The sequence below is a fragment of the Rhincodon typus genome, chromosome 10, assembly GCF_021869965.1.
Source record: "Rhincodon typus isolate 14 chromosome 10, sRhiTyp1.1, whole genome shotgun sequence".
NCBI lineage: Eukaryota > Metazoa > Chordata > Chondrichthyes > Orectolobiformes > Rhincodontidae > Rhincodon > Rhincodon typus.
This window is the reverse complement of record NC_063341.1, coordinates 54,395,902-54,423,208: the sequence shown is the minus strand read 5'-3', so window position 1 is coordinate 54,423,208 and position 27,307 is coordinate 54,395,902. Positions and strand designations below refer to the sequence as shown.

The window sequence follows — 27,307 nt, the reverse complement described above, 5'->3', positions numbered from 1 at the left end:
GCCAATTTGATTCACTCCATATGATGCCAAGAAATCGGTTAAAGGCACTGCATACTTCAAAGATCATGGGGTCTGACAACACTCAAGTTGAACTGTATCAACTCACCAAGGCTTTTTTGAAAGTACTTTTGCAGCCCATGAACCCTATCATTAAGAAAGGCAAGGGAAGCAGAAGCATGGGAACGCCACTATCAACAAGGTTCCCTCCAGGACACACACCATCCTGACTTGAAACTGTATCACTGTTACTGGGTCAAAATCCTGAAACACCACCTGAACAGCACTCTGGCTGTACCTACTTGCCATGGACCGCTTAACACCACCTTCTTATGCCTAATTAGGGAAGGGCAATAAATGCTGGCCTAGCTCGTGAAAACCACATCCAGTGAATGAAAAAAAAATGTAAAAGTGTGGATCAACTGCAAACTATACATTTCCAATAAGCAGGTTACAGATACAAATAGGCACTTGTTAAAAAATACCAGGAGTATTAACTCAAGTGTAAAGCGGGGATAATTAAATATCAATCATTGCAGACATTTCTAACAGACAGTACTGCTAAAATGAATGCGATGAATTTTTCAACAAAGTTGTCTGTTTCAGTACTGGTGAGGAATCAATGACCGAGATAGACTGATGGCTAACAATGATCTGAGCTGCAAGGTTAGATCAGAAAAGCAGGGGCTATTCTTCTTGGAACAAAGCAAACTGAGAGATATTTGCTAGCGGTTATGACGGCTTTAGATAAAATAAACAAAGGAAAGCCATTCCAATTAGGTGATCAAAGGACTAGGGGACAGATTTAAGGTTTTGGGCATGAGATGCAGGGCTTGTGAGGAGGAACTTTATTTCAAAATTACACAGAAAGTACTGATCTGCAACTCAATATCTAGGAGACCGTTGGAAGTGGAATCAACAAATAATTGCAAAAGGAAATTGGACGGACGCATGGAAGATGAATATGGATACAGTGTAAAATGGGACGGACTGGATCACCCTAAACAGAGCCAGCATGGATGATGGGATGAATAGCCTCCTTCTACTCCATAGTGACTCTGCTAACAGTACAATTATACTGCAGATGATTTTTGGAATGTGTCTGAAAAAATAACGATGAGCTGTACAACACAAAATGTGAAGTATTTTGACCAACACTCAACTTTTCACGGGTACCTGAGAACTAACGAACTAAGTGCCAACACCAAATTATCAGGGCTAGAGCAAAGAAATTTATTGCAACCAGGCTTAGTTTGCGGCTGACACGTAGGTGCTGATTGAAAGTTCATTCATTGAGATATTGACATGGTATTGACACTTCCACTGATTTATGTGGTAACTCTCACAATGCGCTCCAGTTAGTTTTCCATCAATAGTCAGCCTTACAAAACTATGAGAGCAAACCTCAATTCAAATATGAACAGCTGGTAAAATAGTATTGATCCATTTCTGAAAGTGCTTACTAGTATTTTGAGCAACACATGGAAATCACGAGAACAATCATAAAGATTTATCTCCATCTAAATAAGGATAAACCTCATTTCAACTGGCTACATCTAACATACTGCAAAGTAGGCCTGCAATCAAATATAAAGCAAGTTAGTTACCTGAATTGGAATTAATTGTTGTAATACATACATCAATGCTTTGCACCAAATACTAGTAGTTCAACCAGCAGATGCTTTCAAACCATCCGTCATTGTTTTAATATATAAATTTGATTCTATAAAATTTGTTCTGGCTTTTTAGCCAGCTATTCCACAACTCACTGTTATTTGTAAGAAAACATTGCTTAAATTTTCTATTCACTTATGATACCTTTCCAAATTCTGCATCTGACAGAATTCCAAAATTCCCCACATCCATTAAAGTATTTAAACTTTATCAAGTTCTCCCTCAGCTCAAGGGATTAAATTCCTAGTTCAATAAATTTTCCTCAACTCAGTCTTTCAGTTCAGGTTCAACCCATTGTCTTCGCTGAATTTGTTCTGTCAATTCTAAATCTTGCCTGTGATGTGGACAGCAAAACTTGTGACGATACCAGATATGTTACATCAAGAAATTTCAAAATAAAACAACACTAGAAGTACATTCCAACATTTCACTCTTTTTCTTCACTTTCAACTGACAGTAATGTAGCCGACAAAATGCTCAGATCCATTTGCTTATGTTATTCCCAGAAGATCACTGTTAAAACGAAATCTACATTTTTCTTCTTTAGTTTAATTTTATGACTTCAAACTTACCTGTGTGTCACATGTCATCCTGCTGCCCAGCCTACCCAGATCACTTAGTGCCAACTGATTAGCATCATAAGTCAATGCGTTGAATTTGGTATTATCTGCTTTACATCCTGGGCAAAGTTCCAACCTCCAAGTAATTTCTAAAAATTATAAAAATTGGCATGAACTGAACTCGAGTTTCTTCTGCTAACAGGTTTCCATACTAACGTCTTCCCAAACACCTTCCAGGGACAATCTAGTGGAATAATTTTTCATCTACATTGTGATATGTTATTAGATAAACAATATCTACATCATTCTTCCATAAGCTCTGTAACCTCCCAAAAAAATCCAATAAACTGTACAAGATACTGACTGCCTCTTTGATCCTTGGCTAATTGTTATGAACCACATTTAATCTTCCAAATGATTTCTTCTATTATGTATGATGGGGAACTCTGAAAAATATTGGCAAAGCCTAGTCAATTGCCTCAATCGAGTCTATCACTGCGCTTGAAAGAAACTTTTCAGTGTTTTCCAGAGCTTTGCTTCCTTTCAATTCCCTAAATCTCTCCATACAGCCCTGCAGAAATGCAAAGAGCAGGGGAGTAGATAGGATTTTCAAAGAACTGTGATGGCACAGTCAGCTCAATTACCTCTTTCTGTGCTCAGTTTTTCTACTCTTTCATAGTGTTACAAAAGTTTCTAACCTTCTTAATAAACTTTGAAGGGTAAGAGCAGTGAAAACAAAAATTCAGTTCAGCCACAGCCCTCTTCTTTACATGACCTATGGACTGCCCTGGCAAAAAATCCAATGCTCTTTTTGTACCGTTTCCTTCCAGATGATATAAAGAATTTTTAACTGATGCTTCATAGCTCTTGCATCTCAATCCATTTACTGTTTGACCAGTTTAATTTCTGGTTCTCCCTATCCTGCTCTTTTCCTGCATATGTCAGAATATTTTGTGCAACTCTTCTACTTAACACCTTCCATGACTTAATTTTTCTTCTGCTGCGGTATCTATTATACAAGGATAAACAACTGGATGGCCTGATTATTTACAATATATGTACAGGTGTCCATTATCCTTTAGTTGTTTTGCAATCTGATTAAGTTTATGAAAAAAGAAGAGAGGGGGAGAAGAGTGACTGTAGTATGGAAGAGAAAGAGGAGAAGTTGGTGTTAATTAGTAGAATGCCTACCCGATTAACCAGATCTATGAGCCATCCATAAGGTTCCTGCAAAGGAAAGATAAAAGTAAGCAAAAATAATTTTTGAAATATATGAAAGTATAAAATAAATATATGATTGAATGATGATGCAATTTCCAGTCTGATGATTGATATCACTTAGAAGGTCAAGGTCAGGAGCCTCACAAGAACACCACTACCTGGAAGTTCCCCTCCAATTGTCTCACTATTGACTTAGGATGATGTTAGCTTCCTTTCCGTCTCCAAGCCAAAGTTCAGGAATTTTGTCTTAACAGCATTGAGGAAGATTCTTCACGTTACATAAGCTTCAAAGAAGTGGCTCACCGGCTTCTCAAGGGCAATGTCGGTTGATTGATAAACTCTGACCTTTTCAGATATGCCCAGTCTCATGAATAAATGGATCAAAAGATAAAGCTACAGCTAGGCAAATAGAAAATAAATATAGCTTCATCAGTTACTAAATAAACTTTGCTATTACTGCATCACAATCTCAACTACAACAGTCTTTTCCCATTTGCAATTAGCAAACTTGCTTAAGTACTTTATGTTTGGCATTTCTATATGGCACCAAGGGATAAAATGCGAAGTGAAAACTGTACAATACAGAAAAATATTTTGCCAAGGGACACCAGAAAAAACAAAGCCTGTAAATCCACACTCGCCACAAATCCCTACAGAATTTGAGGGTCAGTATGACGAAAGGCAGCTGTGCATAAATTTTTATAATCGTGTGGTATCGGAGAAGCAGAATAAGGAGTAATTTCCTTCAATGGCTTACGATTTATGAGGGAACATTAAAATACATGATGTATGCAAAATCTAGACCCATTGAACTTGCCACCAATCTGGAAGATTGCTACCACAATATCTAGTGATTTGTGCTATGTATTTCACCTTTCTTGATCTTAATTTGAAATTGGAGGAAAGCCAAAGAGATCTCCAGGCATTCAGTAACAGTAATTCCATCAACCATTTAAGCAGTCAATCAAATTGAGTAATTCTGACAGCAATCCAAGTGGCAAATGCACCAATTATCTTACACTTAAAATAAAACTAAAGAATGGGAAATGAGGATGGATACAAATACAAAGCAGACATTAAAAAAACCTTTTAAAGTTCCTCAGTTTTTAATATAACAATTTATCATAATGAAGAAACTTGACATCACATACAAATGACATTAGTTCAAGTTCTGTAATAGCAAAAAAATGACTATTAATATCGTACAGGTTTTCCACGATCAGAAAGGTTATTCAAGAGCAATCATGGACTCAGTACACTGCTAAAAATAAAGCAGCTTATCAACGAGGCCCAAGGTAAAAGTATGGAATAACAGCTTCTACACCTTCCTGTTCTCATCTCAGGTCTCGTTTTGGACATATCTATATTGCCACGCTCTGAAAAATTAAGTAGATCAGAAGAGAATTTGAGTAATGGTGCATAGAGATCATACTGCAATTATATAGAACCTTGGTAAGACCATAACTGAAGTAGTGTGTACAGTTTTGAACTCATTGCTCAAGGAAAGATAATACTTGCCAGAGAGGAAGTCTAACTTAGCTTCTCTAAACAACTCCTGGGATGGAGGGATTGTCCTAGGAGCAAAGATTAAATAGACTGGATCTATAATTTCTGGAATTTAAAAGAATAAGAAGCATTCCCTTTCTAACTCTCTTTTTATATAAGAATCCACGTTATATACAAGAAGGACATTTTCCCTGGCTGGAGGATAAAGAACCAGGGAACACAGTTTCAGAACAAGGGACAGACCAATTTGAACAGAGGTGAGGAGAAATTTCTTCACTCAGAGGGTAGTGAAGCTTTGTAATTCTCTGCCTCAAAGGCTCAGAAACTGAGTAAGTTAAAGACTGGCACCAATAGACACATATCTTAAAATGTGGAGGTAATGCAAGACGATGTTGTTGACATAAATGATCAATCACAATCACATGGAATGATGGAGTGGACCAAATGACTGAATGGCCTACTCCTGTTATTTTTTCAGTGTTCTTATAAAAAGAAATAAGCCTTGTTGGTAGTTTTCATGGTGGGATGGAGAGGAGTGAGACAGGCGTATATCTGGTGCTCTGAATCATGCCATGGACCAATGGTCCTTTTGAGATCAACTTCCATCTTGCTTCCTCAACCACCTACTGACACAAATATCCCAGCTGTCTATTGCAAGGACGGAAATTTATTTCTGCAGGGAAAGCTATATACACTCATATCTAGTTTAAATAAACATAAACTGAAATGGATTTTCTAAAACAAAAACAGAAATTGCTGGAAAAACTCAAGAGGTCTGGCAGCTTCTGTGGAGAGAAAGCAAAGTTAACATTTCGGGTCCAGTGACCCTTGCTCAGAACTCCTATATTTTTTACTTGCCTTGATATTGCTGTTCAATGACATTACTTTCTGTACCATACAGTGCCAGTCTGAGTTGACAAATATTCACCTCATGCCACACTATCCAACTCACCTTCTGTAGATTGACTGGTGGAGAGATGGCATACGTTTTGCCATCCCCAAAAACATCTGCCCAATTCCTTTGGCACACTTTCATTCGGTTCTTGAAATGGTACTCATTTCCTGGATTGAAAGCCTGTTATCCCAAACAAAACAATTAATATTTTAGACAAGGTATGAACTAAAGCACCATCATTTTAAACTGGCAAAATGTGAAAACATGTAATCCTAAAGCTGAAAAAAATCCTCTCTGAATCCTTGATTTACTTCATTCCTTCAGCAGTACTATCCAGATGCAATTCTCTGTACAGGTTTTCATTTATATCCTTTACAAACTGAAAATTGAACATCTGGGTGGGAGCAATCCAACTCAGATTTTCCTTCTGCTTAGCAAATCAATGTTGTGCAGCATACAGTCATAGCAAAAAGAAAAAACATTATCCAGATCCTCAAAAACTTTACAGGTAGCAATTAAATGTTACTGGTTGAACTTTGAGGAAATATTAATGAAAGAAATTTCAATGTGCTGCTCCCAGAGAGATAGTACAATGGATCAATTGTGTTTATGTATGTGACTAGAATAACTGTAGCACAGGAGGCCAACTGGTTCACTTATTTAGTTCCATATCTTACCCTTGACCAATAACCCTGCAAGTTTCTCTTCAGATGCTTGTAGGTACTGTTTTGAAAGCCCAATGGCATCATTCTCCACCACACACAAAGTGCATTCGGGATCCTAACCACTTGCTATAGACTCAGATGTTTATAGCGTACAAGGAGGCCATTTGACCTATTCTGTCCTTACCAGTCAAATAAAGATCTGACTACACTAATGCCAATTTTAGCTCTTGATCCATAGCCCTGGAGGCTATGGCAACACAAGCAAGTGAACATCTAAATAATGCTCAAATGTTGAAAGAGTTTCTGACTTAGCTACTCTTTTGGGTGGTGAATTCCAGACTTGCATCACCCTCTGGGTGAAAAAAAATCTCAACTCTCCTCTTAGCGTACTATTTCCCACTGATTCTTGATCCCTCTATGAATGGAAAAAGTGCCTTCCTATCTATCTTATTTATGGTTCTCAATCTCATACAACTCTATGATGTCCTCTTTCAAACTTCACTGCTCCAGGAAAACAACCTCAATCTATCCAATATTTCCTCACGGCACAGACCCTTCAGCCCAAGCAGCAACTTGGTAAATCTCCTCTGCAATTGGTCTAGTGTCATCGTAGCGTTCTTGTAATGTGGTGACCAAACTGCACACAGTGCTCCAGTTGGGGCATAACCAGTATTTCATACAGTTCCAGCATAACCTCCCTGCTCTAATATTCTATGTCTTAGCTAATAAAGGCAAGTATCTTATCTGCTTTCTTAATCACCTTATTCACCTGCCCTTCTACTTTCAAGTAGATAAGCACACCAAAGTCCCTCTGATCTTCAGTATTGTCCGGGGTCCTACCATTCGTAGTGTAATATCTTGCCTGGTTAGCCCTCCCAAAAGCATTATCTCACTCTTCCGGGTTGAATTCCATAATGTAAAAAATAGTTATGTCTCTGACAGTTCTTTTGTAAATATTCTTAAATCAGCACCATGAGGTTCTCCACCCTTCCACCAATGGGAACTGTTTCTCTCCAGAACCCTTACATCAAATCTCCTTTCAACCTTCTCTTCTCCAAAAAGATCAAAATCATCTTCTCCAACAATTCCACATAACTTAAGCTCCTCATCCCTGGAAACATTTTCATAAATATTTTCTGCATCCTCTAAGTCTAACAAATTCTTCATAAATACTGCTGTTCAAAATTATAGAAGAAACTCCAGTTGAGGCTGAACCAGACCTTACAAATAAAGGCGCCGGGTACAAATACAAAGAAATAATAATGAACAGTTGTAAAGTCCAGGATCCCATATGTCACCTTAACTATTGCCTCAACCGATTTTGTCTCTTTCAACAAGTTGTGAATAATAATTTCCAGATCTCTGTTCCTCTTTAGAATTATGCCCTTCATTTTATATTGTCTCTTCTAGTTCTTCACATCAAAACATTGCACTTCAGTTTTTTAAACTAATTCCTGATATGTGTACCGCTTTGTCCAGGCAACAGAGATTAGCTGCTTTCAGAAGCTGTTACAGTCCTTGATTATAAGGACAACCACAGTGCTGTGAGGAAAGAATCTAATCTTGCACCAAAGACAGTAAAGGAGCGATAATATATATCCAAGTGAATCTGTTGAGAGACTTTGAGGGGAAAATTGCAGATGGTGATGTTCCTATGCATCTGCTGCCTTTATCCTTCTAGGTAGTTGAGGCGCTGCTGGAAGAGCTTGGTGAGTTACTGCAGTGCATCTTGTAGATAGTACACTTGTGCATCTGTGGTGAAGGGAGTAAATGTTGAGGGTGGAGGATGGGTTGTTGGGACAAGTAGGTTGCTTTGTCCTGCATGGTATCAAGTTTTTTAAGTGATGTTGGAGTTTAACTCATCCAAGCAAGTGCAGAGAATACCATTGCACCCCTGAGTGTGCCTTGGAAATCGTGGGCATGTACTGGGGAGAAAAAAGGTGAGCTATCTACCACAGAATTCCTAGCGTATGTATTATACACACACACATATATTGCTGGTCCAGTTCTGCTACTGGTCAATGGTAGCAAATAATGTTTATATTAAGAGATTTAACAATGCCATTTAACGTCAAGGGGAGACAGTTAAAATTCTCTCTTGTTGGACATGGTCATTGCCTAGCACTGTGATGCAAATGTTATTTGCCACTTAACAGTCCAAGCTTTGTTGTTGTTCAGGTCTTTCTGTAATTGGTCACGGACTACTTCAGCATGTGAAGTGTTGTAAATACTGAAAATTGTGTAACCATATGCAACCATCCCCACTTCTGACCTTATGATAGAAAGAAGACCATTGATAAAACAGTTGAAGATGGTTGACCTAGGACACAACTCCAGGAACTCCTGTAATGATCTGCTAGAGCTGAGATGATTGACCTCCAACTCTATTGTTCACGTTTGGACCACAGCCGTAATGAAGTCAGGAGAAGTGAGCCTGGCATAATCCAGGCTAAGCATCAGTGAGCAGGTTATTCCTTTTCGAGTTTTGCTGAACAGCACTGTTGACAACCACTTCTATCAATTTGAAAATAATCAGGATTGGATTGGCTGGATTGGCTTTGTCCTGATGTGTGTGTACAGGACCTATCCAGGCAATTTTCTACATTGTCAGGTAGATGCCAGTGCTGTAGTTGTAATGGAACAGCTTGGCTAGGGCACTGCAAGATCTGGAAGGTACTTTTCAGTACCACTGCTGGAGTGTTGTCAAGACCTATACTATCCAGTACAGTATCAAGGCAGAATCCAGTGCTTTCAGCTGTTTCTTGATATCATGTGAAGTGAATTAAAGATTGATTGAGGAACAATAATGCATGGGGAGCTTAGGAGAAAGCCAGGATTGATCACATCTAAGTACTACGACATAACACAAGACAGTAGGGTCAAGAGATTCAGCTTTTTGTACTATTAATTATTGAATCTAGCATAATACATATATGAAAAGAAACCCAAGTTTAAATTTTCACCCCAATACACTTGGATATTACCAAATGTAAATCTTACATGAGCAAACATCATTAGACAGCGCAGTTTAGAATGCAATTTAGTCAGTGTCTGTTTTACCACTGGCGATTAATTACGCACAACTGAAAATGACTTTTTAAAAAGTATATTAGAAGCAATTATATAGGTGAAAGATTGTCAATTTCTTCGTAAATTAAACACTATTTAAAAGCTTTTAATGAAAGTCTATTAGTATCACAGCATGGCCAGTTAAGAGTTTTTAATGTTATATTTTTGCACAAAAGATGGAGGGGCTTGATCTATATTGGGTATAATTTGCACCTGAAATTTCTCAATGTTTCATGGTTTAGCAAATTGACAAAAGCTAGAGCAACCCAGCAGAAAAGTACTCAAGACATCTTTGCTTTCCAATGCTACAGTCATCTACATACCATGGTGAGTACTCCCATAAGGCCAATGGGAATTGGGTCCTGTTTGACTCGCTCTGCAACCAGATCAACTAGAAGCATCACCATGTTGTAGATTCCCTCATGGATTTCAGCACCCCATTTATGGACAGCACTTGATGTTAACAACTGTTGAAAAGACAACACAATAATAATTTAATTACTTTCCCCGAATGTTTAGCTGTTGAGAACAATTAAAAAATGAGCAACAATTAATACATAAAGCAGTTCCAAATCCAATGTTAACATCAGAAATAATGATTTACTTATAAGTTTAAACCTTCAAATACTTGCTCACAATTTTCTCTCACATATCATTGAATGTCAGTTTCAAAGCACTTTCAAAGTATATTAATTGTCCTTTACTTGTAGCACAGAAGGATCATGCACCACCAGGTGCCAAAGGTGTGCAGGCTATGTGGTTTAGCCATGGGAAAGGCAGGGTTACAGGGATGGGGAGGAGGAAAGGGGGGGGTGGGAGTCTGGCTGGGATGTTCTTTGGAGGGTCAGTGTGGGGTCAACAGGCTGAATGGCCTACTTCCACACAATAGGAATTCTATGATTCTAGGTCTGCTTTGACCTCACCCTGAAAACACTCTTACCAAGCATGTCAAAAAGATCAATCAGACTTTCAAAGTATAGTTCAATCCCAGAAATTAGAATTCAGAACGAATTCTAGTTTTTGCTGATGTCAGAGTGCCTCTTTTACCTTTTTAAATGCTTCTGGCATACATCGATCCGTAAAGCGTTTGCAATTTTCATCAGCATCCGCAAGACCTAAAGTGATCAGACACAGAAGTCAGATACAAAAAGAGACAAAAACTTCTGACTAACCAATTCTGGCACTCCGGCAGGAACAAATATTGGAATTTCTCACCTGCCTGAGTGCTTTAAAATCTAATTTGTACCATTTCAAAGAAAGTGAAGAAAAAAAATCTCAGATACTCAATGTAACAAGTTTCTCAACCACGTTCCACTTCAGTCACTAGGTGGGTGGCATGCTCCTGGTCTGCAGCCATTCTTAATTAGTTAAATGAATAAACCTCAGGATGATTTCACTGATTTTTTAAAAATACAAGAGTACTTTGTATTTTAACTAAATTAACTGCTTGGAAACATTCTTCTGTCCAAAGACATTTCATATGCGCCACATCCTCTGGGGTTAACCTGGCAACTGGCTAATCTATACAGAAGGACACAGCATGTTAAGAAAGCACGTGGGATACTTATCCTTGAACTTTCACATCCGTTAAGTAGAAAGATCTCCAAGTTACTCTCAACACCAAACTTGCAACCATGCCTTCCCAGTGTACTCTCATTCCCAGTGTACACAAATAACCAGAATCTGGGTGTGCAAGTGAAAAACTCCATAGCACAGCCACATGGCTTTAATCCCACAATTTGTTTGGCTTTCTATAACATGAAGGTTATCCATGTACTGGTTGAAACCACAAGCAAAACATGCCTGTTGTCTCCTCTTTCCTCAATTCTAATATTCCATCATATTTGTTCTGTGTTTGCAGTCAAATTATTTCTGCTTTACTCATGAGAGAGGTAGGCAAGCTGCTGTAACTTGACTCTTTGAAGCCTTGTGGTACTTACCTAGCCGTGCTAGGTATGTGGATGCTATCAGGCACTTGCCCAGTGATTCTTCACGTTTATAAGGGATGGACCAGTGATCTGTAAACACACGACTTTCCAATTCATAAAGATTTGTGGTGGGAAATTCAATGCTTCCTGAGCAGTTTCCATTCTCATCATTGCTCCTCTGCAACAAAAAAAAAAATCTGAATTAACACAAGTTAACTACTTCAGCCGACCATTCTTTGTGTTTTCCTAGGCTCACTATTGAAACTAGGTAACAGCTATTCTCATCTGCACCTAAACTCACTATGTTAACATATACCGTTAAGGAATTAATCAGTTTAGTTCAATTTCAGTATAGCTGAAGGAGATTTTGTCAAAGTTTTTCAACAGCTTTTCAGTCTTCAGTACATTCACAAGAATACCAATGGAAAGGGAGGAACAAAACATTTTTACTGTATGGGAACACAGTGTGGATTGGTTGATCAGTGGACCTTATTGGTAAAGGCCTTTGCCACAGAAAATGCATGAATTAGATGATGACTGACAGTTAACAGCCAATATTTGTTTAAAGCTAAACAACACTGGTTGACTCTGATTTGCCAAGACGTTGCCCAAGGAATAACTCAGAGAAAGGCTATGTCTGTATTATTGAAACAGGCACATTGTACACATTTTGCCCCTTCTTTATTAATACGTATCTTCCAAAATGCACAAGTGCACCAGACGGTGAGCTGACCGAATCATGGTAGAATCATTGTGAAATTGGATTTTAGTCAAAGTCCTAGCACCCTCAGAATTATTTAGCAAATGCTGTTCAATTGCAAAATCACTGCTAATATTGGACAATGTTCTGAGTTTTGCAAACACAGGCTGTTTAGATACAGTTAGCAACTTGAACATGCTTGCTGCTTCCTATGCTCCACCATTCTTTAGGAAGTATGGCCTACATTCATAGCCCTATACCTACAATGAAACGCACATGCCACTTTATTCATTTCTGTGCAAGGTAGATAGCAGGATCCAGTTAGTGATGAACACCGCCCATGTTATGCACAGCAGCAGAATGAAACAGCTAGATTTACCTGTTACTCAGAGTTTTGAACTACTTACCCATCTAGAATTGTCAGAGATAAACAGGCAATTTTAAGACCAAACATGGGGCCTCAAGGCTTGTTCCTGCCTTGTGCAGTATGCAGCAAGAAGTGATCTGTTCAGATTTGCCATTATCACTCAGAATGGCTTCAATGCAGCCTTTTTGAACATGAAGCATTCACTGCAAGCAAATGGTTTGGAGTCTATTTATCTGTTTGCTTATAAGGCCAATCTTAAAATGAGTGGAACTATAGTTATCACAGTGTATATACTGACAAATGAAGGTAGGCTTGCGATAAACAGTAATAGGCAGGTTTCTCAACTAATTCCATTTCCACATGGAAAGAGCACATACACACATCATGTCTATCTCACACTAACAAGATAAGCAACAGCCATTCTGGTTCATTTCTCAGGTCAATGCTGTGACAACTATCAACTGCTGCCTTCTTGAACTGCTGTAGTCTACGTGCTGCAGGTAGACCCTGAATGCTGTTGGGGAGGGAATTCCAGGACGGTGACCCAGCGACATGAAAGAACTGGGAAAAAAATAAAAGAACAGTGGATGCTGTAAATCTGCAACAAAAACAGAAGTTGCTGGAAAAGCTCAGCAGGTCTGGCAGCATCTGTGAAGAGAAATCAGAGTTAACGTTTCAGGTCCGGTGACCCTTCCTTAGAACTTGAGTTCCGAGAAGGGGTCACCGGACCCAAAATATTAACTCTGATTTCTCTTTACAGATGCTGCCAGACCTGCTGAGACATGAAAGAGCTCTCCGTCATCATCCACCTGGTGCATTCTCCACCAGAGTCCACGTGCCAACCACCCACTACACTTCTCATACAGCAAAAATGTTGGTGTTCTTACCAATGTCCTGATGAGTGCAAGTTGAAAAACTTCAACAAAAGGCATATTTTTCTTTTATGGTCAAGTTCTGTACTACCAAATGACAATTTTTATACCTGTTCTATTTTACATAATTAATAAAAACACTAAGTGCACTCTCTCTGACCCAGGATTAGTTTTATAGCCTGAATAGCTAGAAAATCATGTTAAGATAACCCATCATACTTAGAGAGTTCCTCTTGTTGTATTTCAATCTCCAGGCACTATGGATTACACAGCTAATTTATAGTAGACTACTTAGAGCATTGCTCAATACAGTTGGGTTAGGCAAGGAATGTAATTTAAGCCAGATGAGAAAGCAGCAACAAATTTATTTTTTTTAATGTTAGTTCATGTGATGTGGGCACTGCTGGCTACGCCAGTATTTATTGCCCACCGCAAACCGCCTTTTGACTTGAAGGGCTTGGTAGGACTATTTCAGAAGGCAGTTAAGATTCAACGACATTGCAATGGGTCTGGAGTCTCACGTAGGCCAGACCAGATAAGGATGACAGATTTCCTCCCCTAAAAGACGTTACTGAAATAATGAGAAGTGCGTTTGCACACCCAGCAAACAATAAGATCAGATAGGAAAACAGTGCTTCAGTGGAGTGGAATGAAGTGAAAGTCAGAGTGAGCCTTAAAGGATTTAAAATACATGATTTATTTAGATCAAGAATGCATGACTTCTTTTTGCAAAAACTCTAGTGGCAATTCCAATGAATTATGATCCCATTTGATAACTGTTTTTGATATATGCATGCATCATAATTCAAGCTTACTTTACTAGGTCCTGTTGTGTCCCTTCTTTCTGAAAACAAACATTAAAACATGGGATAGTTGTTACAGGTTCAATGAAAGCATGCTCTTTGGAATTATCCCTCACTCCATTGCTTTTTTTTCCAGTTTTCAGACAATCGTAACTTTGCATTTCACCTCTATAAATCACAATTATATCTAATCTACACTGTCGAAAAAGATTACACTTTCTGATCCATTAGTCGCACAACTTCCGAAGTTAATTAGCAACAGCAAGTAGTAGATTAAAACTTTTACATCAAGTATCAATATTCAATGGTGTTGATCTGCAAAGATCTGATGCAAGAACTTGCACCTACACATGGCAGGTGTAGCACCAATTACACAGCACACAGACCGGACCAATGCTAGCTATAATATGATTGTTTGCATATGAGGTGAATGATTTCAGCCTTTCTCTGCAAGTACAACCTCCATATACAAGCAGTAGCCCAATGTTTCAACTGACGAAAGCCTCAAGAAAACTGGATTTATCAGTCATCACATAAAAGGAGCTGTTCAACGTCTTCCATTCTGTGCAATACACAGGAATGTGTCAATAATCCTCAAAAAATGTGATTGGATGCAATCAATTACCAGCATGAATGTTTCATAAAAGTAACTTTAGCAGTAATTTTTCAATTCAGACAGCATCTTCATTACTACATTGTTCCAGTCGATAGCACACTTGCATCTGATTCAGAAGGTTTTGTGTGTCTAAGTCCTATTCACAGAATCTCAGAATTGTTACAGCACAGGAAGCTATTGAGCTCACCATGCATGCTGGCTCTCAAACTGAGCAATTCACCTCGAGTCATTTCTGTCTTCTCTCCATAATCCTACATTCTTCTTTTCAGACAATAATCCAAACTCCTCTTAAATGCCTGGATTGAAGCTCCTGAAACACTCAGATAGCGCATTCCACATTTTAACTTCATATTCCCTTTGTGACTTTTGCCAATTCCCTTACATTTGTACTTTCTCATTCTCGGTTGTTCCACTAGGGAGAGCACTTCTTCCCCAACCTGCTCTATCCAATACTATCATGATTTTGAGTACCTCTACCAAATCTCCATTTAACATTCTCCAAAGATGACAGATTGGAGAAATTGGGACTATTTACATAATTGAAGTTGCTCATCATTCTTGCAAAACTTGTTTAATTTTTATTCTAGCATACAATCCAGGCTGACACTCCAGTTGCAGCACTTAAGGACTGCTGCCACTGCATCACTGAGGGATAGCTGCTCTATTGGAGGCACTGACTTTTGGATGAGACACTGACTGATGTAAAAGAGCCTATGTCAATACTTTGAAGAACAAGGACATTCCTCCTGGAGTCGTGGTCCATATATACACTTCAATCTACATCTAAAAACATTATCTGGTAAATACCTATTGTCCTTCATTGAAGTTTGCTGTGTACAAAGACAGTGTTTCCCAAATTATGACAGGGATTCCAGTACTTGCGAAGTGCACAGTCATTTCTGGTATGCAATGGTCATAAAGGCACTAAATGAAAGATAGATCTTATTTTTTCTCTCTCTCTCTCTCTCTCCAGATGCTGATATCCATTTCTGGAATGTGCAATATTGTATTTTCAGCTGAATGATAAGGCCAAAATGTTTGGCTATTGGCTGCCATAATACTGCCATTTTTGTACTAGCGCGAGAAACTTCCAATGTATATTGGCACACAAGTTGGGGCAACTAGATTTAAAGTGTTAAAAGAACCATGCTTTAGCAATTCTACTCGAGTGCTTAGAAAAGTCATCTTAAACGATCAGGTTAAGTCTCTCATAATCATCAAGTCATACTTTTCTATAACTGAAGATCCAAAAATCAAACTATTTTCCCTTACTACCAACTCCACACAATATTTGGCTTAAGACGAACATGACTGCAACTTGTACATGAAGCTCTCACAAAAGTCTCTGCAGCATTTTGCTCAGCACCTCTGCTTTTGAAATACTTTCCCACTACTGTCATCACCAAACTTTGATTGTTCAATATCCGCTTATCTCGGTTAGCATTTGGCCTTGTCCATAAAGTCTTAAACAGAACTGTGCAGCATACATTCCATCTCAAAACAAGTCCCAAATGCTCATCACCCCATCTTTTCTCCTTCACAACGCTGTGTGCAGTTTAATAAATCCTTCTACAGTCTCATTAACTTGAAACTTCCTGCTGTACCCGTTCTTTGTCGAGCCTAGATCTCAGAATGCAGAAGGCTTTGTCCAGTTGATGTTAGATTGCTAAATGTCTGACCATGGTAAAAGATTGTTTTATTACCCACTTATCAGATTTGGCTGTTGCTGGATAGATAGCAGGTAAACCCAGAGAGGGAGTTCCAGCATCAAGACTCATTGACAGTGAAGGAACAAGAGATACACAGTTCAAAGTCAAGATCATTTATGGTTTGAAGGGTGAAGTTTCCATTATCTGCTACACTTGTTTTTCTAGGTGGTAGAGGCTACAAGGTTGGAAGGTGCTGTCAAAGGAACCCAGGCAATTTGCTGTGGTGCACCTCACAGAGTGGTAATGAAGGGAGTGGACACAGAAGGTGGTGGATGAGGTACTAATTAAGTAAGCTGCTTTATCCTGGAAGATGTAGAGCTTAAACATTGTTGGAGCTGTGCCCATCTAGGCAAGTAAAGTGTATTTAACCACACTTCTGATTTGTGTGTTGTATATGGAGGACAAGTACTTGGAAAACAGGAGACTTACTTGCTGCAGAATGGCCAGTGTCTAGTTAATGGTAAACCTCAGGAATTGGCAGGTGGGGTATTCAACAATAGTAATGCCTTTGAACATTAAAGAAAGATGGTGAGATTCTTGCTGGTTGAAGATCATACTTGTGTGGTGCAAGTATTAATTATCACTTGTCATTCCAAGTTTGGTTGCTGTGCAGGCCTTGTGAGCTGTTCAGTGTTTGCTAAGTCATGAATGGTGCTCAACATTGTTTGCTGATGATTGCACGTCCTCTGTTTTGATATGCTGATGGAGGGAGGTGATTGATGAAACCCTGACGAACACCTGTAATGATGTCTGGGACTGAAATCACTGACCTCCACAACCACAGCCATCTTTATTTGTACTGGATGTGACTTCAGTCAATGCAGCACGTTTCAATCCAGATTTCCATTGACACCAGTTTTGGTGGGGCTTCTTGATGCCATTCTCTGTCATATGCTGACTTGATGTCAAGGGCAGAAATTCCTACCTCAGCTCCGGAATTCAACCTATTTCACTATGCCTGGACCAAGGCCAAGGTCAGGAGCTCAAATTGAGCATTGGTTTATTGCTAACAACTGCAGCTCGACAGCACTGTTGATCACCCCTTCAATCACTTTGCTGATGCAATGGATATGGCAACTTCCATACTACCAGGTAGATGCCAGTGCTAATAGCCTTGGCTGCATTGTGTCTTCAACCTTTTCTTAATATCACTTGGGATTGATTGTATTGGCCCATCCTTAATGGCCTTTGAATGTAGTGGCTTGCTATGCTATTTCATAAGGCAGGCAAGAGTCAATCACACTTTTCATTTTAGTATTAAGAATTAGCCTTCAATGTGAGCACACTTTTCACAGAAAGGAAAATGAACGTATACACATTTTATACCATCAACTAGTTACTTATCCATCAGTTTTAGAATCAAATCAGCTGTGCTCTGCAATTCTAACATTTAGAATTAAAAATAGACCACAAGATATAGGGGCAGATTCAGGCCATTCAGCCTGAGTCTGCCACATCATTCCATCATGGCTGATATGTTTCTCAGTCCCATTCTCCTGCCTTCTCTGGGAACCACTGATCCCCTTACTACTCAACAACCTATCTATCTCTGGCTCAAATACACTCATAACTTGACCTCCAGGGTTTCTACATCAATGAGTTCCATAGATTCACCACACTCTGGCTGAAAAAAATTCATCATCCCAGTTCTAAAAGGTGGACCCTTCACTCTGAGGTTATGCCCTCTAGTGTCAGTCTCTCCTACTAATGGAAGGAATTTATCCATGTCCAATCTATTTGGGCCTCTCGATATTCTAACTGTCAATCAGGGGACCCAGCAATGTGGTCGACTCTTAACTGACTTCTGCGCAATTAGGGATGGGAAATAAATGCTGGCCTTGCCAGCGACGCCCTTATCCAATGAATGAATTTTTTAAAATTTGGTTATTGTGCCTAAATAAAGCAGAACAATTCTCAGACCATTTTTCTTCGCTTACAAATCTTTGGTAGCCAGCAAGTACAAATGAAGTAGGTCCTTTTTTGAGCATCCCATGCTGTTTATATTTCTTTATTTATATTTTTATATTTATATTTCTTATAAAGTGGTGAAACAGGATGTGAAATATAGGAATGTGCTGTGATCCTACAGCTAGGAGCTTAGTGCATGTCAAACTTCATGGTCTAACAACACTGCTTCACCAAGTGATGATCTAGAATGTAGTTATAAAATAATTGTAAGACCTCAAGACCAAGATGATGACAGAAGAATGCAAAACTAAAGCATCATAGTTATCTGGTAATGCGTGGGGTTCAGAAGAGGGATAGTGAAGCTTTGTGTAGGCCACACTATACAGAAAGTTCAGTTAAGTGTTAGAAATGTTGAATTAATACAAGTGGTCTAAGCAGTAACATCGAATTGTGCTTGTTTTCATCTACTTTACCCACTGCTCTGAGAAATAATCCAGGTGGGGAAGGAGATAAACAGGTAGTGTCAGGTCAAGGAGGTGGGCATGAGATGGAGGGTTGGACATGGGATGAGGCCGGGGTGGGGAGATTTTTAAACTGATGAATTCTATGTTTAAGCCATCAGGCTGTAGGGTCAGAGGCGGAATATGAGGTGTTGTTCCACCAGTTTGTGTGTGGCGTCTTTGTGGTGCTGGAGGCGGCCCAGGATAGACATGTCACCCAGGGAGTGGGAGGAGGAGTTAAAATGGTTAACACCCAAGAGGTGATGTTGATTATACCAGGTTCTCCACAAATCTGTCACTGAGTCTACGCTTGGTCTCACCGATGTAGAGAAGGCCATATTGGGAGCAATGGATACAATAGACCAGGTTGGAGGATGCACAGGCAAATCCTTGTCAGATATGGAAAGTTTGTCTTGGGCCTCAGATGGAGGTGAGAGTGGAGGTGTCGGGGCATGGGTAGCACCTCCTGTGGTTGCAGGGAAAGGTGCCAGGTGCAGTGGGATTGGTAGGGAGTGTGGAGCGGACGAGGGAGTCGCAGAGTGAGTGGTCCCTACGAAAGGCAGATAGGGGTGGGGAGGGAAATATCTCTTTGGTGGTGGGGTCAGATTGTAGGTAGCGGAAATGGTGGAGGATGATGCACTGGATGCGGAGGTTGGTGGGGTGGTATGTGAGGACCAGGAGGAGTTTGTTTTTATTTTTATTGGGGGAGGGGGTTTGAGGGCAGAAGTGCGGGAAATGCAAGAGATGTGGCTGAGGGCACTTTTGATCGATTGGGGGTGGGGGAGGTGGAGGAGTTGTGGTCCTTGAAGTAAGTGGTCATCTGGGATCACCAGCGCATCATCTTCTGCCACTTCCAGGTCCTCCAGCCTCATCCCAGGTCAAACCCTTCCTCTCATGCCCGTCTCCTTGGCCAGATCCTACCTGTCTATCTCCTACCCCATCTATCGCCATCCCACCTATGTTCCCCCAGCCTCACCCCTCTTAGCTCTATTTATTTCTCAGCTCCCTTCTCCCTCCCCAGGCCTGATACATCGACTCTCCTACTCCTCCAATGTTGCCCGATCTGTTGAGTTCCTCCAGCTCCGCACTCAATGCCCTGGCTAATGAAAGCATGCATGCTGTACGTCTTCTTTACCAGCTTATGCACTTGTGTTGCCACCTTCAGGGAACTACAGACTTGCACCCCAAGATGTCTCTGTATATCAATGCTGCTAAGGGCCCTACCATTTACTAAATATTTTTCTCTTGTATTTGACCTCCAAAAATGCATCACCTCACACCTGTCCAGATTAAACTCCATCTGCTATTTCTCCATCCAACTTTCTAACTGATCTATATCCCCTTTGACAACCTTCCTCACTATCCACAACTCCACCAATTTTCTTGTTGTCTGCAAACATACTAATCAGACCAGCTACATTTTAATCCAAATCATTTATATATTACAAACAACAGAAATCCCAGCACTGCTCCTTGCAAAACACCACTGGTCACAGACCTCCAGTCAGAAAAGCTCCCCTCCACAACTACTCTCTGTCTTCTCTGACCAAGCCAATTTTGTATCTAATAACAACTCACCATGAATCCCATGTGACTTAATGTTGTGGACCAGACTACCATCACAGACCTTGTCAAATGCTTTAGTAAAGTCAATATAGAGAACATCTATTGCCCTATCCTCAATCACTTCGTCACTTCCTCAAAAAACTCAAATTTGTGAGACAAGACCTTCCCTGCATGAAGCCATGCTGACTATCCCCAATAAGTCCATTCTTCACCAAAAGAGAGTAAATCCTATCCCTAACAATCTTCTCTAATAAATTTCCCTACAACTTGTGTAAGGCTCACCGGCCTATAGAGTCAGAGTCATAGATAATGGAAACAGACTCTTTGGTCCAACCAGTCCGTGCCAACCACAATCCCAAACTAAATTAGTCCCACTCGCTTGCACTTGGCCCATATCCCTCCAAACATGTCTTATTCATGTAATTATCTAAATGTCTTTTAAACATTGTCACTGTACCTGCATATATACCTACAATTTCCTGAAATGTTCCTGTTGTCCTTCTTCAACAAAGGAACAACATTGGCTATCCTCCAATTTTCTGAGACCTTGCCTGTGACTAAAGAGGATACAAAGATCTCTGTCAAGGCCCCAGCAATCTCTTCCCTTGCCTCCTTCAGCATCCTGGATAGATTCCATGAAGCCCTTATCTACTTTATCTACCTTAATGCTTTTTAAGACACCCAAAGCCTCCTCCTCCTTAATACCGACATGCCCTAGAATAGCAACATACCCTCCTTAATATGACCATCAGCCATGTCCTTCCCCTTGCTGAACATCAATGTAAAGTATTCATTAAGGACCTCATCCACTTCCTCTGGCTCCATGCATAACTTCGCTCCTTTGTCCTCAAGTTGACCCACACATTCCCTAGCTACCCTCTTGTTCCTAATATACATGTAAAATGCCTTGGGATTCTCTTTAATCCTACTTGCCAAGGATATCCCATGGCCTCTTTTCGCCCTAATTCCTTGTTTTAGTTCTTTCTCTTCTCAAACAAAACAATGTAAACACAACTTCGAGTGTCAGTAGCTTGCTTTTAAAAAGTATAGAAATCCCTTCCTCTATCTTTGATTTTAAAATTGTCATTTTTCCATTTCAATCCTCAATCACTTTACTCAGATAAAGACCAATTATTACATTGTGTGACTACTAAATTGTAAAAGGTAAACCAAAAGGGCCTTGTTTTGTTATTCGTACAATTCCTGTACTTCTATTCTGTAATAAATGGTTCAATGCTTAACCCAATGCCTTTCTATTACTTAAAAGGTACAAGGTACGAGCATGATGCATGGTCTCCTCTTGCCTGGAAGAGTGCAGCAGTGATCAGAATCTCCCTTATCCACGAGGCAGCAGCTCATTTGATGGGTACTTGTGCACAAGCTAAAAGAACCGCTCCTTCCACACTAGTGCAACATGTATTGGAACAATGCACTCGGGCTTCTTCAGCTGCATTTCTCACACCTGTGACCTGCACCATCTAGAAGGATAAGGTCAGCAAAGGCTTACATCCATTTTCCTGCCCTTTCCCTGTAACCTGTGATCCTCCTCATGAAGAATCTATCTATCTCACTTAAATATATATGCAAAACTCTGCTGCCACAGCTTTCTGTGGCAAGGAATTTCAAAGGCTTCCAACAGAGAAGAAATTCCTCCTCATCTCAGTCTTAAATTGGTGCCCTACATTCTGAGACTACAAGATATCCTCTAAGCTGACTTGGCTGCCTACACCTTTCCTTTATCATCATTGGCTCAATCTTAGGACTCACTACCTAATAATACTGTGGCAGCACCTTGACCAAAAGAGTACTGCAGTTCAATAAACCAGCTACTGCCACCGCCTGTAGGGACTTGGGGGTACTTGTGCATGAAACACAGAAAGCTAGTACACAGGTACAGCTGGTAATCAGGAAGGCCAGTGGAATGTTGGCTCTTATTTCAAGGGGGTTGCAGTATAACAGTCAGGAAATCTCATTGCAACTTTTCATGATGAGGAAACCACATCTGGTGTACTCAGAGCAGTTTTAGTCCACTTATTGAAGGAAGAGGTATCATTTCACTCGAGGCAGTTCAGAGAAGGTTCACTATGGTATGGAGGGATTGACTTATTTGCAAAGGCTAAACAGGTTGGGACTATGCACACTGGTGTAGAGAAGAGTCATTGACATATACAAGATTGTTAAGGGGTTTGAGAAGGTAAATGCAGAGAGGATGTTTCCCACTCATTAAAGTATCTAGGACTAGAGGGCATAGTCTCGGAATATAGGGCACCAATTTAAGACCGAGATGAGGAGGAATTTCTTCTCTCAGCGTGTTGGAAGCCTTTGAAATTCCTTGCCACAGAAAGCTGTGAGAGCAGAGTCTTGCATATATATTTAAGTGAGATAGATAGATTCTTGATGAGGAGAATCACAGGTTACAGGGAAAGGGCAGGAAAATGGATGTAAGAAATGTAACATCAGCCATGATCCTACTGAATGGCAGAGCAAAACGGCCTGTCCTGTTGCTATTTCTTGTGGCTCTAGGAAGTAAGGAATGGACAATAAACCCCAGTCTTGCAAGCAACATTCACTTCCTAACAACAAACTAAAACTTTGTTTCTCCACCAATGAATTGGTAGCAGAATGGTACAGGTCAACTATTGTTTCAACATTTCTATCTCAACACAAAAAGTAACTCATCTGTTCAACAATTAAGTTACTCAGGTGAAAATACAGCAGGTCAACTGAAAGGAGAAAAGGAAAGAAAAGAAGAGGAAAAGTGGGATCCTACTACCTTTGTGGTGTGAACCATCACTTTTCTCACAGAGTAAAGAAGAGCATTCCCAGCATTTGCTATGAGACAACATAGATTTGTCAATTTTAATAGATGTTGCTAATCTGAGATTTCAAGTTCATCTACCGAATCAGTGTGTATAAACCAATCCAAGAGGTAGAACTCGAACCTTCCACGAACACTGTGGCTGTTTACTGGATGGATAAAAATAGTTACTATATATGTTGCTAGTAATCTTTTGGCCTATTAACATCATGATGACATCAAGTGCTTAGAATGCCAACATCTGGCCAATTGCCAGAACAGGTCCATTCCAATCTTACACTTTTAATCCTACAGTCTGATCAAGTTATTAGTTATGCGGTGCTTGGAATTAAATACTGTATTGCAGTTGCCAATCTATTTATTCTCAACTTGTGTAATTTGAACAACTAATTCAGAAATCTGTGGAAAATGGTGACAGATGTATACAGAGGCCAAACTACTGTGTTTAGAGTGAATGAAAGTAGGACTGTCACTGCACAATTGTAAATGAGTTCCCACTGCTACACAACCAAAGATGCCTACCATTCCATACCCTGTCCGCACTTTGGGAAATCATATCAAAACACTGCATTCCTCCTCCCAACTTACAAGCAGGAGCTGAAACGACAGGACCCTTCACAGATAGTGGTGCAATGGTAGCCTGGGGCAGCAGAACAGCTTCTCCGGGACTGCTCGGAGTCAGTGGACTGGACCATATTCAACAATTTAACGGGCAACCTAAACGAGTACGCCACCACCGTCACAGACTTCATTAGCAAGTATGTAGAGGACTGCATGGCAAAGTCGTCAATCTCTGTATTCCCAAACTGGAAACCTTGGATGAATATGGAAATCCACTCCCTACTGATGACCAGGCATGCATCATTCAAGTCAGGTGATCCAGACTTTTACAGGAAATCCACAAGGCCATTAGAGATGCGAAGACATAGTAGCGGACAAGTTAGAGGCCCAAACTAACCACATGGACACCTGCTGCCTGTAGCAGGATACAAAATGAAGTAGAACAAAATAGCAGACAAAAACACATCCCTCCCTGATACGCTCAATGTTTTTTATGCTCAGTTCGAGAAGAATGCCAATGGCGCAGTGTCGACAGCCTTGGATGCACCTCTTCCCTCTGTCACCGCAGCAGATGTCAGATCGGCCTTCTTGAGAATAAACCTGAGGAAACTGACTGGCCTATATGGAGTCCCTGGCCGTTCACTCAGATCCTGTGCCAACTAGCTGGGAAAAGTATTCGCTAACATCTTTAGCCTCTCCTTGTTATAATATGAAGTCCCCACCCGCTTCAAGAAGACAACCATCATCCCAGTACCAAAGAAAACGCGTTCAACGTGCCTCAATGACTACCACCCAGTGGCTCTGACGTCCATAATTATGAAGTGCTACGAGATGTTAGTCATGGCTCACATCAACCTAGCCTCCGAGCCTGCCTTAATCCCCTGTATTTTGTCTACCAGCGAAACAGGTCCACAGCAGATATCATTTCCCTACTCCTACACTCATCCCTGGAACATCTGGATAAGAAGGATACCTACATCAGGCTCCTAATAATCGACTACAGCTCCATCTTCAACACTATAATCCCTACCAAACTAATCACAAAATTCTGAGACCCAAGTCTCAGCTCTGCCCTCTGCAACTGGATCCTGAGCTTCCTTACCCACAGGCCATAATCAGCGAACAGAACCTCCTCCACGATAATCGTCAACACTGGTGCCCCGCAAGGATGCGTATTCAGACCCCTGCACACTCAACTGTGTAGCCAAATTTCATACAAGCGCCATCCACAAGTTTGCTGAAGACACCACTGTTGTAGGCAAGATATCGAACAATGATGTGACAGAATACAAGAAAGAGATGGAGTGCTCGGTGTAATGGTGCAATGATAACAATCTCGCTCTCAATATCAGCGAAGCAAAAGAACTGATCATTGACTTCACGAGGAAAGGAGGAGGACATTTCCCCATTTACATCAACGGAATGGAGATTGAGAGGGTCAACAGCACCAAGTTCTTAAGAGTGACGATAACTGACAACCTGTCCTGCACCTCCCATGTAGATGCAACGGTCAAGAAAGCACAACAATGCCTCTTCTTCCTCAGGAGGCTTAGGAAATTCAGCGAGTCTATAAGGATCCTCACCAACTTTTACAGATGCACCACAGAAAGCACTCTAACTGGGTGCAACACAGTTTTATACAGCAATTACTCTGCCTAGGACCGTAAGAAATTACAGAAAGTTGTGTGTACAGCCCAGGCCATCACAGAAGCCAACCTCCCATCCATAGACTCCATCTATTTGTCATTGCCGCAGAAAGGCTGCCAACATCATCAATGACCCCTCCGGCAATACTCTCTTCCAATCTCTTCCATCAGGCAGAAGATACAGAAGCTTGAACACATGCACCAACAGGTTCAAGAACAGCTTCTTCCCTGCTGTTATTACACTGTTGAAAGGACCTTCCTAATTTCAAATTTACTGTTGACCTTGCTTTTGTGCACCTCCTGTGCAGCCACAACCTTGTATGCCACGCGCTAAGCACTCTATGATCTGTAGGTCTTGTATGTCAAGATCTGCCTGTACTGCATGCAAAACAAAAAACTTTTCACTGTACTTAGGTACACAACAACAATAAATCGAAAGGCAGTACATTTTAATTGTGCACACATAGAAAGACACAACTGTAATTTTTTTTAAAAATTACATTATTTTCTCTACCAAAACCACTAAAAAGCTCCAATATACCTGAATCATAAACAATTAAAGTATATTCCTCCAAGAACGAACAATACTCTTTGCTCTGCTCTATTGAAAGGGATCTCCAGTTAGTTGGTTTGACTAGACCATAAGCAATCATATCAATATTAAATTGGAAGGCTACTGTCAAAGAATTATACCATAATTTCACTAATGCTAACTGAATATCGCACATTGTAAAAATTCAACTGCTGTTGGAAGTATGCCACCAAATTGATTCCAGTACCTCAGAATGCAGCAAAATCTCTTTGTTAAGTAAGTGAAAACACTATTTAATAGAATGTAAAATCACCAACATCAATTCAAAAACTAATTAGCCTTCAGATGAGGAGGAAGACAAGTAGATAGATAGGCTGCATAAGACAAAGCTGTAACATTTAAACTTGGATTGTCAAGGAGCAATGACAGAAAAATACTTATTCTTTGACGTGCCCAAAGTTTGTTTTGGGTGACTCATTGATTGGTTTTACAAAATCAAAACTTGAATTCAGCAATTGGAAGTACAATTTCAAAACTGACAACCAACATTTAACTTGGAGCTAAAGATAATATTGCTAAATGATTCTGACAGAATATAGTAACATATTCATAAGGCATTTGTTGGTGGGATTTGGGCATCACTGGCAAAGTCAACATTCATTGCCCATCCCTAATTACACTTGAACTGAATGCTTACTAGGCCATTTCAGAAGACATAGAAGAGTTAATCACATTGGTGAGAGTCTCGTGTCACATGTAGGCCAGATCAGGTAAGGATGGCAGATTTCCTTTCCTAAAAGGCATAGGCTAACCAGATAAGATTTTCGCAACAACTGATATAGCCTATTGAGACTAGCTTTCAATTGAATGGGTGATAGAAGAACAAAGATTTACCGTTATGAAAGGCTCAGCAACCTGGGCTCTTATCCCCAGAAACAAGATTGAGAAGTGATCCAGAGATTGTTCAAATTATGAAAGGATTTATGATGACCTCAAGGGCCACCATTAACTTTTGAAAAGAAATTTGAACTCTCAGTTAACTGGAAGAACCACAGCACAAAATTTCATATTTTGTAACAAAAATATTTTTACCGTACAATAATTAGACACCGCTAAGGCTAAATCAAAAACAGCACCATCCCGCAATCTATCCCCTTAGCAATGTGGCAGCCCTGGGATGCCCTAAATAGATAT

General features: G+C 40.1%; 1 protein-coding gene across 2 annotated transcripts in view; it reads right to left on the bottom strand.

The window, feature by feature from the left end:
* usp24 (ubiquitin specific peptidase 24) overlaps positions 1 to 27,307 on the bottom strand; it is a 229,715-nt gene that overhangs the window by 143,733 nt on the left and 58,675 nt on the right. For both annotated transcript variants that reach the window (XM_048602450.1, XM_048602451.1), the window contains exons 2-6: positions 11,528 to 11,693; positions 10,635 to 10,702; positions 9,911 to 10,054; positions 5,911 to 6,033; positions 3,423 to 3,458 (exon numbers count right to left, since the gene is read on the bottom strand). In XM_048602450.1, coding sequence (XP_048458407.1) covers positions 3,423 to 3,458; positions 5,911 to 6,033; positions 9,911 to 10,054; positions 10,635 to 10,702; positions 11,528 to 11,693 — 537 coding nt within the window. The remainder of the gene's footprint in view (positions 1 to 3,422; positions 3,459 to 5,910; positions 6,034 to 9,910; positions 10,055 to 10,634; positions 10,703 to 11,527; positions 11,694 to 27,307) is intronic.